Here is a 14,104-nt window from a genome sequence, read left to right on the forward strand (position 1 = left end):
TGTAAAAAAAAACTACAGGAGGGGGCCCCCCCCCCCCCAGCAGGAATAGGGTTAAATGTCAACTTTTTTTCGGGCAACATTTGTTGACTTAAAAACTCCATAAACCTTCCCTGTGGTCAAACTGATCTGTTTAGCCTGTTGGACTTTTGACATGATTGTTTTTATTTTTTTGTTACGGTTATATTTATTGTTAAATTGCAATGCCATATGAGCAAGGTTTAAAAAGTTAATGAATCTTGACAGGAAATAAAAATCTGAGCTTCTTTCCTCTTCAAAAAAAATGCTTTTTTACTGATTAGACTCACTGAAACCAAATTGACTCAACCGTAAAGGTTACATCACTTCATTTGACAAATATAGACATTACATTTACATACAAAAAAACATGTATTATAGATAAAACCTTATCTAAAATTCTAACTTTAGTCTTGAGATCTTTGGATTATCATTAGCTATCTCTCAATATGGATCTGTATCTTGCTGATGTTTGAGTCATGTTATCACCGAATTGAATTAAAAAAAAAAAAAAAATATTGTTAATTTAATATGTCAAGAAAAGTTTGTATCAGGGATACATCAATCTTTTTTCAATCAGCGTTTGGTAAACGATTTATTGTATTGATTTGCTGTAAACATAACGGACGGGAGGGTTAGGACTGGATATTGAGGTGATATGAATGAATTTCTCTGCTCAATTAAAAAAAACATATGCAATGACGACCTGTCCCTTGTGTTGAATCCAAACTCGAATCTAACGGAACTAGTTTTATTCGGCCATCTTGCTTTCTCTTATTTTCACGTTTTTAGCTCAGAGTACGTTTCTTCTCAAGACTATAACAATGGCCGACCAGACGACGTGAAACAGACATCTAACGGCCAAACTATATTCCTATAAAGTACGTCTTTAGAACGGACCAATTGTTCATACAAGAAACATATTCCGACTGGAAATTGAGCTAGTCTTCTCAAATACTTCAAACATCCACAATTGGTCCTTGGCTATCAGTTTGACATCTTCTGCAAGAAATATATTTCAATTAAATGATTAAATACAAAGAATGAGACGATTGTGCTGAAATTATACTGTCTGTTTCCTCATAATCACGATTCTCTGCATCTGTAAACTTGTTTTTATCTTTGCCAGATTATTAAACAAGACAATATTCAAGGCAGAAGAGTTATTTTAACCATGGGATTGTCATATTTAGGTCGTGTTTAAAGTCTTAACCTTTGTGGGTAACCCTGTTTAAAAATCATTTTTATTAAATCTATATTTACATTTAATCACAGGATGCAGAAAAATAGAAGATAAAGCTTAATCAGGCCCGTAACCAGGGGGGGGGTGCAAGGGTGCAGGTGCACCCCCCTTTCTTCTCAAAAGGGGGGTGCAATGACAAATTTACACACCCCCCCCGTCCCATATAAAAGTAATTGTTTCTCATAATTTTCTAAAATCTAGAGATGTCAAACTTGACATCTCTGAAATCAAATACTTATACAAAGTAAAACATCCTTTAAAGTTTGAACAGTTGGTTAAAAGGAAAAAATTCGTCCATTTATTTTGGAATACAATAGCCATTTTTGGGAGTTTCAAAAACATTATTTTAAGTGAGGATATTTGTCATTTTTAGTCAAAGTAGAAGGTTTTTTTAGTACTAAAAAATTCACTAAGAATGTCTCAATGTCTCAATGTCAATAAATAAACTCTTTTAAACAAAATATTAGAAATTTTATTCATCTTCATAATATCATGATGAGGCCGAGGGACAAGAAGCCTTGATTTTAAATAATGAATTTTTTCCTTAAGCTAAAGTAACATTCATTTATTTTTTATGTACATTGTATATGTAAACTGAAAAGTTTCAGACACTAAAATGTAACCCTTAAAAGCTTAAATACACTTGTTAAAAAGGTTAGTCTTTATAGCGTACATTGACAATGTAATAAAGAAAACCATATACCACCGTAAAAACAAACCAAGCATTGCTTTAAAAAAAAAAAAAAAAATTTCACCGGCGACGCGCTACTTTGCACCACCCCCCTGGAAAAATCCTGGTTACGGGCCTGAGCTTAATGATTGACAATTTGAAATTGTATAGATTATTTCTTTTAAAAATTGAAGAAACTAGAACCTTTAATATTTAAACAAAGAGAAGTTGTCAATTTACAACTTCTCTTTGTTTACTTGTAAACTTGTCATTTAAAAAATACTTGTTTGGGAACAAAGATCATACAAGTATAAAATATCGGACAACAATATTAGTAATTGCGTTCTAAAATTTAAAAACTTTCTTTAATAATTAAAATGATCTAAAAAATTTTCCCAAAAAATTCGCAGGAAATTCTATACCTGAAAAACAGAGATTTGAGGCCGTTTCTGAAGTTCTTGTTCATCACCGCGTAGAAAAAGAAGTTCATGTTTGTGTTTAAGATCTGGAGCAGGTTGTTCACACTAATAATACAGGTCAAGTCATGACATGGTTCTGTTTAAAGGGTAGCTACTGACTTAAGTTTTAGTGATTCTCACTGTAAACCGTTACGGTACCCTGTAGCCTTTAGCCATTTTTTTCGAAGCATTTGAAATTAACCAATGTTCAGCTAAAAGAAACAAGGGAAACTTAAAAGAAAATAAACACTAATAAAAACATCGAATGAAATTTCTTAAATTTACATTTTTTAAAATGATTTTTATGGTAAAAATACGAACCTCATAAGGCAGAAGAACCAGTCTGGTGGAGTTCTAAAAAGAGAAAAAAAACATTAGTTATCGCTGTTGGGACTTGGAGTGTATTTGGGGACGGTTTCAAGAGACCTTCCATTTGTAGAATGGCATGTCTGAATACCAACAGTACACTTAAAAGTTAGTTTGTTCAATAACATATACAATGTTTAAAAGTAATTTTTGTAAAAAAGTGATATTTGAAAGAAATGCCTGAAACCGTCAGAATTATTCATTTTTTGAGACTAAAACGACTATATCTTCTACATTAATGAACAGATGAATTTATTTCAATGTTGCCGTTGTAAATCGTAAATGCCCTTTTTTTAAATATGGATTCTTCCCAGGTAACAAAAGTTAGGAATTTCCCCAAGTTCTCCAGTTTTGGTGACTTGCTTTGAAGAATTTCCGAGGAATTTCTCGAGAACTAGTTCTTGTGAATGATGCCTCGGAAATTCTCGAGAAATTCCCTGGAATTAGTCAACAATATTAGAGATTTTTTGGGGTTCAAAGTTTTGAGAGGAATTTTTCCAAAGGCATTCCTGAGAATTTCTGCGGAATACTTCTCCGGAAATTCCTGAGAAATACTAAGGACTTGGTCCCTAATTTTGCGGATTTTTCGGGGAACTGCATAAAAGACATAGTCTCGCGGAAATCCTGAGAATTTCTCAGGAATTTTTCTGCAAGAAATTCCTCAGAATGTTTCCGGAATATTTCTATGGAAGTTCATGAGAAATCTCTGAGAGTGTTGTACAAAAAAAACTTAAGTTATTTAAACCTTGGTTAGAAAATCTATTTTTATTCCTCTAGTTAATAATTAGGGATTCTTTTGTGAAGGTAACAATGTATTTAGACGTTTATTTACAATTTAATTAACAAACAAAACCAACGCACAAACACCTAATTCCTTGTAAAAGCAAGTGTCTTAACCCTATCTAGCCTGACGCCTGGTTTACTGACTGGCTGCCCCTCCTCTTATTTTCTTATTGTGATACAAATCTATAATATTTGATACGTTTTTGGAAAGCCATTAGGCTCTATTTAATAATCTGGCAACAAATGGCAAATTTGAAAAAATCCAAATATTAATTGCGAAATATAGTTAAAAAGCAAAAATTGTACAAATAAATTTCGCAAATTGCAACAAATTATTCATTTTTGAAAAGTCCTTGACCCAGCAAATTCAAATGTGCAAAAACATTTGCAAAATTTTTAAAACCTGAATGTGTATTCAAGAAAAACTGAAAATGTGCAAATTCCCTTTAAAGGCGTCTGTGCAAAACTCTATGCAAAATTTCTTTGCAAAAATTTTGAAATCTTCTTGCTTTTGTCCAAAGAGCAATAAAATGTAGAAATACAAAGACTGGAAGTAGGTCTAAATATAGATTTAGTCTGGTATATGTAAAATAAGTAGGCTTGAGGACTCAGGCAGTAGGTATAAAAGCTCAGAGTTTAGCCTCATGTGATGGGCATGGGTTAGTTAGTAAATCCAGAAAATTTGAGCTTCTTGGCAAAAACAATTTTTGAATTATTGTAAAAACGATAGAGGGGGGGGGGCAAATTGACCCCTTCCCCCCAGGCCAAATAGGGTTAATATTTTAGTCTCCTTGTTTAAAAAGAACATTTTAAAAATGTTTAAAAAAGTTTTTCATTACAATGGTCAACTTACTTTGTGTTGAGTAAAGCTTCCGAGATGATCAGAATATACCTAAACAGAAGATAATACATTATTAAAAGAATGTAAGCTTTGTTTTTTTTTCTTAATTTTTTTCCCATTTTTACCTTGATAACCATTCTGTACTTTAGATTTTAGTTACTTCATTTAGAGACGACTTTTTGTGGTATTTAAATTTTTTAAAACTTTTTTAATATATCTAGTATAACAAGGCTTTCAAAAAAAATATTTTTATCAGATTTAGCTATTTATAGCCCTAATGCATCATTATTTAGTCAGTTTCAGCTCAATATTCTGGGTTTTTTAAAGTTTAATAATTTATTAATTTTATTTTGTGGTCGTCTTTTATCTAAGAATTGGGAGCAGTTTTTTACTGTCGATTCGTTTAAATCCAGTTGCACTTTACAATCTGAGCTGAAAACTTTAGAATGGGGGAAATTGAGATTAATGCTTGATCCTCTCTTTTTCTTAATATCGAGACTAACCTAATCTTGTACTTGTATCCTGAAAAGTGTACAAAATTCAACCAATCAGAGTCGCAGATAAAAACCAAATACATTTGAAATTTTGCGCGCCATTTAAGATTTTATACAGAAATGAGAGGGACTCTCTAAATTTTAAAAAAGCGGGTTTTGATTTTTCTCTACTTTATCCAAAAAAACGGTTTAAGAAGAAAATCAAAAGTGTGTCCATTGGATACTCAGAATAAGTAATTGGGATATCAAATTCTAAAGTATTCAGCTCTGGTTTAAAAAAGAAGATTTGAAAACAAGAAAACTTTTTTCTTCTAACTGGATCTAAACATTTGTGTAGACTTGGGATCAGAAATAGAAAATGAAAAAAGAATATAATTAACTATATAAAAATGTCGATAATTGCAAAATGTATTTATAAAAGAACACACTGAAGATATCTTTCTGCTTTTGACAGATTTCAACTAATATTGACATTTTAAATTTTGGAAATATTTTTTCACCCTCTGAACATCGGCCATGGGTAGAGGGTACCCTGATCACTCTACACTCTACAGGGTGTCCCAAATATATGGAAATGAATTCACGACTTTACAGTACAGCACAGTACAGTACAGTACAGTACAGTACAGTACAGTACAGTACAGTACAGTACAGTACAGTACAGTACATACCTTGGTATATTGAGTAGGATGAACTCTAGTATAAGGAGTCCTGTGATTAATGTTGGACGAACCTCCTTTCTGTTTTCTGATCTAGCCAGGAACTCTCTAGATACAAATATAAATTAGATCTAGAATAAGTTTAAAGGAATTGAGTCTGGTGATTTTCTAATTCTTATATGATGGTGCAAATCTTTGATATTTTAAACTTAAATTATTTTATCTAACCAAATTCAAAGTTTGAAATAACTGGGTCTACGAAATTGGGTTGCAAAGATATAGAGATAAGAAAATCAGAGCTTTTTGTAAAGACTGAATTCTATTCCGTAAAAAAAGGAGAAATTCAAAACAAATTGTTTTTACCAAAAAGTTTGATTTTTCAGTCAGTTTATTTTAATAACAACCCCAATGAAAAAACGACATTTTTTCAACTCAAGAATTTTTCTAGAAAGAGGAGGGGGGGTCATTTTAAACATGAATTTGAATTAAATGTAAGAACTTACCTAAGTTTAATCCCTGTGAGGATGCTAAATATTGTGAGTAGAATCAGAGGAGCCAACATTTGGAAAACCCAGCGTGGAATAACCATCCCAAAACTACAAAATAAAATTGAAGGGACTGTTCATCAATAATTGATTCACAACGGGGCCATTGAACATTTGACTTTTGACTGAGAAAAAAACAATGAATTTAAAACCTAAAATTGAGTTATTTTTAAGAGACTTGCGGAATTTATGCAGGAGAGGAAAGGAAGTTAGTTGACAAAATTTAATTCTTTATATACAGGATCCCTTGATATTACATCAAGACCAGTTCGTTTATGAAATGACGCTTTAAAAAGTCATAACTTGAGTCTAAAAGTCGTCTTCCTCTTCCAGAGTTTTCTGGTTTTCACAGTATACCTGACGTAGTATGGGCTGGCTCGCATGTCGGTCATTCTGTAAACCAGTTTGGTTTTCCACAGAGCAGGGTCAGATCTATCTCCATACTTCCCTCCGAGGAAATAACTACGCTCTTTCTAGAATTAAAAACCAGGTCAGCGATATGTGTCGTTATGTTCGTAGTTTTTAATAAAACCCTTTCGAAATGTTTTAAGTTTGTCAATATTACGAGAATATATTCAGGTTTGTTAAAAAATGTCTTATTTAAACAAAACATGGGACAGGTTGATCCAATTAATGTGCAGCAAGGATAGCACAAGGAAGGAAGAAATAGATAAGTAGGAGAATATAGGAGAGACTTTTTTACGAAGGCAGAGAACTTAGAGTTTCCAAAACATGAAAGAGAAAAAACAGAGGAATATTCTAAAGATTTAAAAAAAAAATTTTAATAGAGAAAAATGTCTGACGGAAAAAAGGACAGAAGGACGCAACTCAATTGTGCCTGAGAGTTCCATTTTTCTTTAAGTCATTAGTAAATTAATGCAGATTGCATTTGACAAAAATTATTTATCTCAATAGTTAAGATTAAGGAAGAATAGTAAGAACACTTTGCTTGTGTTACAAGTGTTCACTATGGTTTATAGGGTACACCGGGGTGTATTTAATGATTAGACGACGGCAAAATGCAAAACGTTGAGCATACATCTTTTAATCAATCTGGAGTAAAAAATAGAAGAACTTCGATAACAAAATGGAAACAGGCTTACTGGTATATCGTTTTACTTTGTATGCGTGAGCTTTCATGCCCACAAGTTCTCTATAAAGAAATTGAGTGTTTGCTACAAACTTTGATTTTCTTATCCTTATTTCTTTGCAAGTCAATGAAGTAGACCTTAGATATTTCAAATTCTGTTAGATTGAATAATCTAAGTTTGACATGATCAAAGGTTCACATCATCAGGTTGCAAAGATTTAAAGATTAGAAAATTTAGGTTTGTGGCAAAGACTCAATTTCTTTTGTTGACATTCTTATAAAACAATAAACTTTCTTTGAAAAATACAAAACAATAAATTTTCTTGGTTTAACCGAAAATTCTAGGAAAATAATTTGATAAAAATTTGAACTGGAAGGAAAAGTAAATATAATTTTTGAATTTTCTTGAAATTCAATTTCTATATTTTATGATAAAAACATTTTAGAAACATTTTAGAGGTATAGTCTGCATAGAGTGTAGACTGCAAAACCATAGAAGGAAATTGCTAAAATTCAAAAACTGTTTAGTATAAAAATGACAATTATTTCTCTTATTTTTAATCTATAAATACATATATAAGCCCAAAAGTCGCCTTCCTTTTCAAGAGTTTTTGGTTCTCCCTGTATCTATATATACATACCACAGTAGTTTCGAACCATTTTGTGACGTTTATCCCCAGCGCTAGGATTGTGGACACGATGAGATGAATCCAAGCACTCCCCAGGAATGTTCCTTTCAGATCCCTTCAACAGAACTTTAATCATTTTACAAACATTTTCCCTTGGCCGAATTTAAAGAATTTGAGCGGCGGTTTAAATTTAAGCCGCGGTTTAAATATGGTTGGTTCCACTTAAAATTGTATCAAATCTTTCAAGATTTAAGCCGGCGCTTAATTTAAACCGGGTTTTTTCGGATTTAAACCGCGGCTCAAATTCTTTAAATTCCATCTCCGGACATTTAAATTTCAGATTTCAGATTTAAGGTAATTATCTGGTTTGAATTTTATTTTTCAGGATCAATTCGCTCTTAGAAACAATTGTATTTACAACCAATTTACCGCCTCCCACTGTTAGCGTACCTTATAATCTTACATTTGAAATAAGATATTTTGACAAATAAGAAAGAAAATGCTTTGATATACGATACAAACGAGAGTATATATATTATGTATAATCATATATATATATCTAATACATATTTAAGAATATGCCATTTTATGTACAAGTAACAAATGAGTTTTCAGCTGTGATGTAATGTTCTCTAAACAAATACAAATTTGTTGACGGATAACAGCAACACGCTAGACAAATCAGAATAGTAGGCCGGTAAGGATTCTGGTGGGGGATGTTTATTATCCCCAGACAATTCTTTCCCCGATGGCCGAACAATACACACACAACAGAGTAACCCCGTCTCAGAAATTCGATAACAAAATCTTTATTTCCTAAAAAATAACATAAATTATAGGTCATGTTTAATTGTACAATGTTATAATGAATGTTAATAGTAGAAAAAATCTTACGAATTATTTAAGGATAGAAGGGGTGACTTATTTGTTGGTCAGTATTGAAATACGTTTTTAACTTCTGAAAAATTACAGTTGAATATTTAACGAAATTCACTTATGCTTCTTATGAAAATATTTTGCTTAACTTTAATGATTTCACAACAACGAAAATATTTTAAGCTCCGTCGGAGGAGGACAATGGAATTTGCGGGCTGAAAATTTGGTTTGGCTGTCTCCGACAGGAGATTCCAGTAGAAGACGACATTTTATAGAGGTTTTGAAATTAATGGTTAACAAAATTATTTTTTCTTAAAAATTGCTTTTTTTATCAAAAATCTATGAGGATGAAAACTCTATTATAAATATAAAAAACGAAAAAATGAAAATATTGATAAAAAGTTTTTTTTGAAAGTTAATTTTTCAATGTCAGTTTTTAAATAAGTGAGGTGAGTTTTTTTGATTTGCAAATTTTTTATTTTCCTCACTTTTTTGTAAATTTAAATTATAATTGAAATCTAGATATTTAATTCTGTGAAAAATATGAATCTAATTAAAGGAGAGAAATATTACTAAAAAATAACTAGAATCGTCTTGCACAATCAAGATTATTTTTTCTGAAAGGGACTGTAAGCGTGATTTCAAGTCACCCAAAGAGGGCGGTACTCGACTTACAATGGTACCATAAAAACAACTGGTATAAGTCGTGTATTGCATTCTTTGCAATACCCGACTTATACTTGAAGTTACGCTAACAAAAAAAATACTTTTTTATATTCGCGAATTTAATGTACACATTACACAAAAATTGTAAAAATTCAAATACTTCACTCAATTTTGCTAAAGAAAAAACCATGAACGGTGCAATTCAGATCTGAGCCCATGGTTCAATCTAACGTGAAATTTACTTCAATTTGACGTGTCACGTGAGTGTGAACCAATAACTCTAAATATATACCTGTGAGTTAAGGGTTTGCAGACTGCCATATACCTCTCTATAGCTATAGACAGGGTTAAAAACATACTAAACCAACAAATGATAAACATAAAGCTTTTTTAAATTTTAATGTAGTAAAGATGAAAGTTTTAAGATTTTAAAAAGGGCATGCATGTCAGGGTCGCTTTATGATTATGTTCCTGAGGTTGCTGAGAATGTTCTTCATTGGATAAAAGAACTTGGGAGTTAGCAGGAACATCAAAGGATGCCTCGGGTGTATCGGCCACTGGAAAACTAAACAAAATTTTTTATTTTTTTTATTATTATTTTATAAATATTCTCATTAACTGAAATCGCTCCTTTGAGAAAAGGGAAATGGAAAGGGGAAGGGGAAAGGGAAGGAGGGAAGTGGGGGAAAGGGGAAAGGAAAAAAGAAAAAGGGAAAAGGGAGAAAGGGAATGGGGATAGGGAAAAGGAGAAAGGGAAAGGGAAAAGGGGAAAGAGAAAGGAAAAAGGGGAAAGGGGAAATCAGGAAAGAGTTTTACCTGTAATAAGTGACATTTCTGTGACTGCAACAAGAACGAATAAAAGGTCACTGACCGATAGCATTATCACCAAATTGTCGAAAGTTGATCTTCCCTAATTTTGGCACATTTTAAAATAAATCATTCAAAGTTTAACATTTCTTTTATTCTTGCTTTATTATTCACGACAATAAAGACAGAAGGATTTTATGTTTCGACATTGACATTCAAGATTTCGAAAATGAAACAATTTGAAATTCAGGCTTTCCATTTTGATTTGCTATATCTACAAGCAAAAAGGCTTTATGCCTGATATATATTTTTCTGTTATGAAAGGACCTGACTTTAATCATAACAATATTTTATAGTTTGAATATAATCAAAGGTCCACAAAATCGGGTTGCAAAAGTTTGTGACAAATACTCAGTTCCTTTACATGTAGTTTAATGATATTTAAAGATCAATCTTTTAAAATATATTCCTTATATTTGAGATGAACCAGAGCTGAGATAAAGTTTGATATAAGGCTCACACATCCAAATATAGACTAAACATTAGATATAAAGTTGGATATAATCAGTTTACATTCAGCTTTCAGAGAGGCAACTACAAGGTCTTGAGAGGCGCTTCTTAAAGTATTCGGAGATACAGGGTGAGAGAGAGAAAATGGCAAACTAGAGAAACTTTAGCCAGGAGTGTACAATGGGGGCTATACACCCCTGCACACAAATGGAAAAGAAAAAACGGATCTACAAGAAACATTGGAGGCCTGCATTAATCTTTTAGCCCTGTATTAACCTGGAGAATGGAGGTTTTTAGCTAGCTGGATCCAGACTTTGCTACTATCAGCTTTAAATATACTCCTTAATAACAAGCCTGGTTAGCTGTTATTAAGTATCCGAAATCATTGGAAAGGCGTTAATTCTTTCAATTGAATCTGGTTCTGTGTGTAAGCATGAAGACAGCTCAGAACAGTCAGGTTCGTATTCAACTCTCTCCAATTTCTTGTGGCTGAACAGAACCCTGTGTGGAACAATAGGACAGTGCACCCTACTGGAAAGAAAAATATAATAGTGCAGAAAAGGAGGGTTTTCTTTCTCTCTTCCCCTTCCCTCTTGCCAGAAACATTGAAAATGGAAACATAAAAAGTAGAATCCTGAGAGTTTGTGCACCATGCACTATGATACCAGTTTATACTCTGCCAGCTGCGGGGAAAAGATAGCTGTAGACGAGGCCGTATTCTAAAGTACTGTCCGAGATTAAACCGATTTAATATACCGCTCCTTTCCTAAGCTTTCTTATATAACCTTGTCATTAGTAAGGGGGCGGAATTCTGACAATGGATATTTGCAAATTTGCAAACCCTGCTTTGTGCAGTGACTTTTATTTTTTCCACCCTGTAAGAATAAAATAAATATGTCTCCCAAGCTTTCCTTGTTAGCTAAGCATAGGCGCTGAGAAAGCTTTATTCTAAAAAGCTGGAGTGCTTAGTCAGACCATGCATAAACAAGACGGTAATAATCAAAAATATGTGTCAAAATGCATTTTCCCAAGTCTACAAGAGATTATAATGCGTAGATCTAAAAAAGAAGAACAGAAAACAGATGTATGATCAGATAAAAAGAAATACTACAGTTGGAGAAAAAAATTCAATAATCTTTTAAAGTTTTGTTTAAAAAAAAAATTTTGTTTAAAAAATAAATTGTTTAAAAAAAGATGGATATAGGGCCAATATATAGTCCAGATGAGTGATCATCCAAATGTAGACTAAACGTTAGATATGGAGTAGGATATAAGGCTTAAAATATCCATCCAAATATAGGCTAAACATTTGATATAAAGTCGGTCTAATGGCTACTACATCCAAAAACAGGTATTATACGGATTCAGCCCCCCCCCCCCTGTGATGTATCGTTTGTTTAGTTTATATTTATAGTCTCTTTTTTAAATTACCATTTTCCTTTATCCGGAAATTTCTATTTCCTTTATCCGGAAATTTCTATTTCCTTTATCCGGAAATTTCTATTTCCTTTATCCGGAAATCTTTCAGCTTAAACTGTGGTGAGACAACTAACTATCTACCTCCACGACCTGGAGACCACATAACCAGTGACTTTTACAAATAGTAAATAGAAAAAACATGAACCAATTCATAAATGGGTTTTATTAAATTGTAAGTGAGTTAAACTAGGGCTAGGCCCAGACTAACTGAAATATAAACAGTTGTACAGCTATTTACATAGTCCAGAGCATCTGGCAACATGATTTTGACTATTTGCGCAGTCCCCCCCCCTGGATACGCCACTACTTTTCGCAATAAAAAAATAAGAGATATTACGAATCAACTTCAATTTTCACGGATAAAACACTCAATTTCATACAAAAGAAGTGACGGATAAATCACTCGATTTCATTCATAAAAAGTGACGGATAAATTACTCAATTTCATACATAAAAAGTGACGGATAAATCACTCAATTTCATACATAAAAAATGACGGATAAATCACTCAATTTCATACATAAAAAGTGACGGATAAATCACTCAATTTCATTACATAAAAAGTGTCTGCTCTTGATTTTGATTTCTAGTGGAGTAAGTTAACGCTTTTTCATCGAAAGTTTCAACCTCTAATTGCCCAATTAATTATATTTATATAGTTATAACTATAGTTATAGTTGTAACAATAGTTATATAAATGAATTTTAAACACACGAAAAATAAAAAAGTTCTATCTTGAAACGAAAAAACATAAATATAACGAGACGTTACTGTTTAAAAAGTGACATGTCTGTTTTACAAGTGTGAACTTCTAGAAATAAACACCAATTAATCAAAATCTATTTCTTACTAGAAAAACAAGGATATATCATTCATTCTTGATCAAACAAAGGTTCAGAAGGTACCAATGTCAATTGGACCTGCCACTCCCTAGCGAGGGTAATGTGCAAAAATAAAACTCACCATGCCATAGCCATCTAAATAGTACTGAAGAATTTCAGAGACTCTAGTCTCTTCCTCCTTCATCGCAATCTAATCGAAAAAGTTTTAGTAAAAAAAATTCTGAATAATTTAATTTTATCAAATTTGATTAATTCTTAATAGTTTAAAACCCTTAAATTTTAATAAATTCCTTTATGACTATACCTTAAACTCTTTTATTTGTGGAAAATATATAATTTTAAGGGACAAGGGACCGTGGATATAGGACGTTTTATAAGAAAGATAGTTTAAGGGGAATTCTAAAATTGATTTAAATCATGCTTGGGAATTTTACTGTCAAAAAATACCGAGAGAATAAAACATAATACTACTTCAAAATTGTAAAGTCAATGTCCAAGTTGGACATATTAAAGATGTACACTACACAATCAGGTTGCAAAGATGACGGGATTAGAAAATTTGAGTTTGTTTCAATTGATCACTGATCAGTTTCTATCTAAATTAATTTTAATCTGTAGTGTATGTTTGTAAACGTTTTTGGCTTGTCTGTTTTTAGTATTCTAATTCGTCCAAACGGCTGAACCGAACTGTTTTACGACAAAAATATTAATGGTGTACCAATTCTTCTTGGGTATATGATTAGCGAAAACCCAAGTGAAAAAAATACTGCTTACCACCGCCGTTTAAAATTTTAATCACCGATTTAAATCCTTTCCTTAACCTCTAATTTTGAATCGGTGCAGTGGTTCAAATTTGAACAGGCAGTAAGTAAATTAGCGACGAAGCTCGAATTCAGTCACAGTCTAATTTACTAACCTTCTTGTGTTAAATATTTCTGCCCTACATTGTTAATTTTCTATCTCCGACTAAAATACTTGACTCCGAAAGTAACTCTGACTATGGAATACTTGACTCCGAAAGTATCTCCGACTATGTATACTTGACTCAGAAAGTATCGCCAACTATATATACTTGACTCCGAAAGTATCTCCGACTATGTATACATGACTCCGAAAGTATTTCCGACTATG

The 14,104-nt window shown here is 32.2% G+C and overlaps 1 protein-coding gene across 1 annotated transcript; it reads right to left on the reverse strand.

Moving 5' to 3' along the window:
• Positions 1 to 503: 503 nt before the first annotated feature.
• Positions 504 to 13,172, reverse strand: LOC111708995 (FMRFamide receptor). Its single transcript, XM_023482535.1, has 13 exons — positions 13,095 to 13,172; positions 10,612 to 10,677; positions 10,152 to 10,245; positions 9,807 to 9,900; positions 9,628 to 9,693; positions 7,806 to 7,908; positions 6,432 to 6,547; positions 6,033 to 6,125; positions 5,542 to 5,637; positions 4,389 to 4,427; positions 2,708 to 2,740; positions 2,351 to 2,452; positions 504 to 1,017 (listed from the first exon to the last, which is right to left on the reverse strand). The coding sequence occupies exons 1-13, from the start codon at positions 13,155 to 13,157 to the stop codon at positions 975 to 977; spliced, it is 1,008 nt and encodes a 335-aa protein (XP_023338303.1). The 5' UTR covers positions 13,158 to 13,172; the 3' UTR covers positions 504 to 974.
• Between the last annotated feature and the right edge of the window lie 932 nt (positions 13,173 to 14,104).

This window comes from Eurytemora carolleeae, unplaced genomic scaffold (genome assembly GCF_000591075.1).
Source record: "Eurytemora carolleeae unplaced genomic scaffold, Eaff_2.0 scaffold926, whole genome shotgun sequence".
NCBI classification, from domain to species: domain Eukaryota; kingdom Metazoa; phylum Arthropoda; class Copepoda; order Calanoida; family Temoridae; genus Eurytemora; species Eurytemora carolleeae.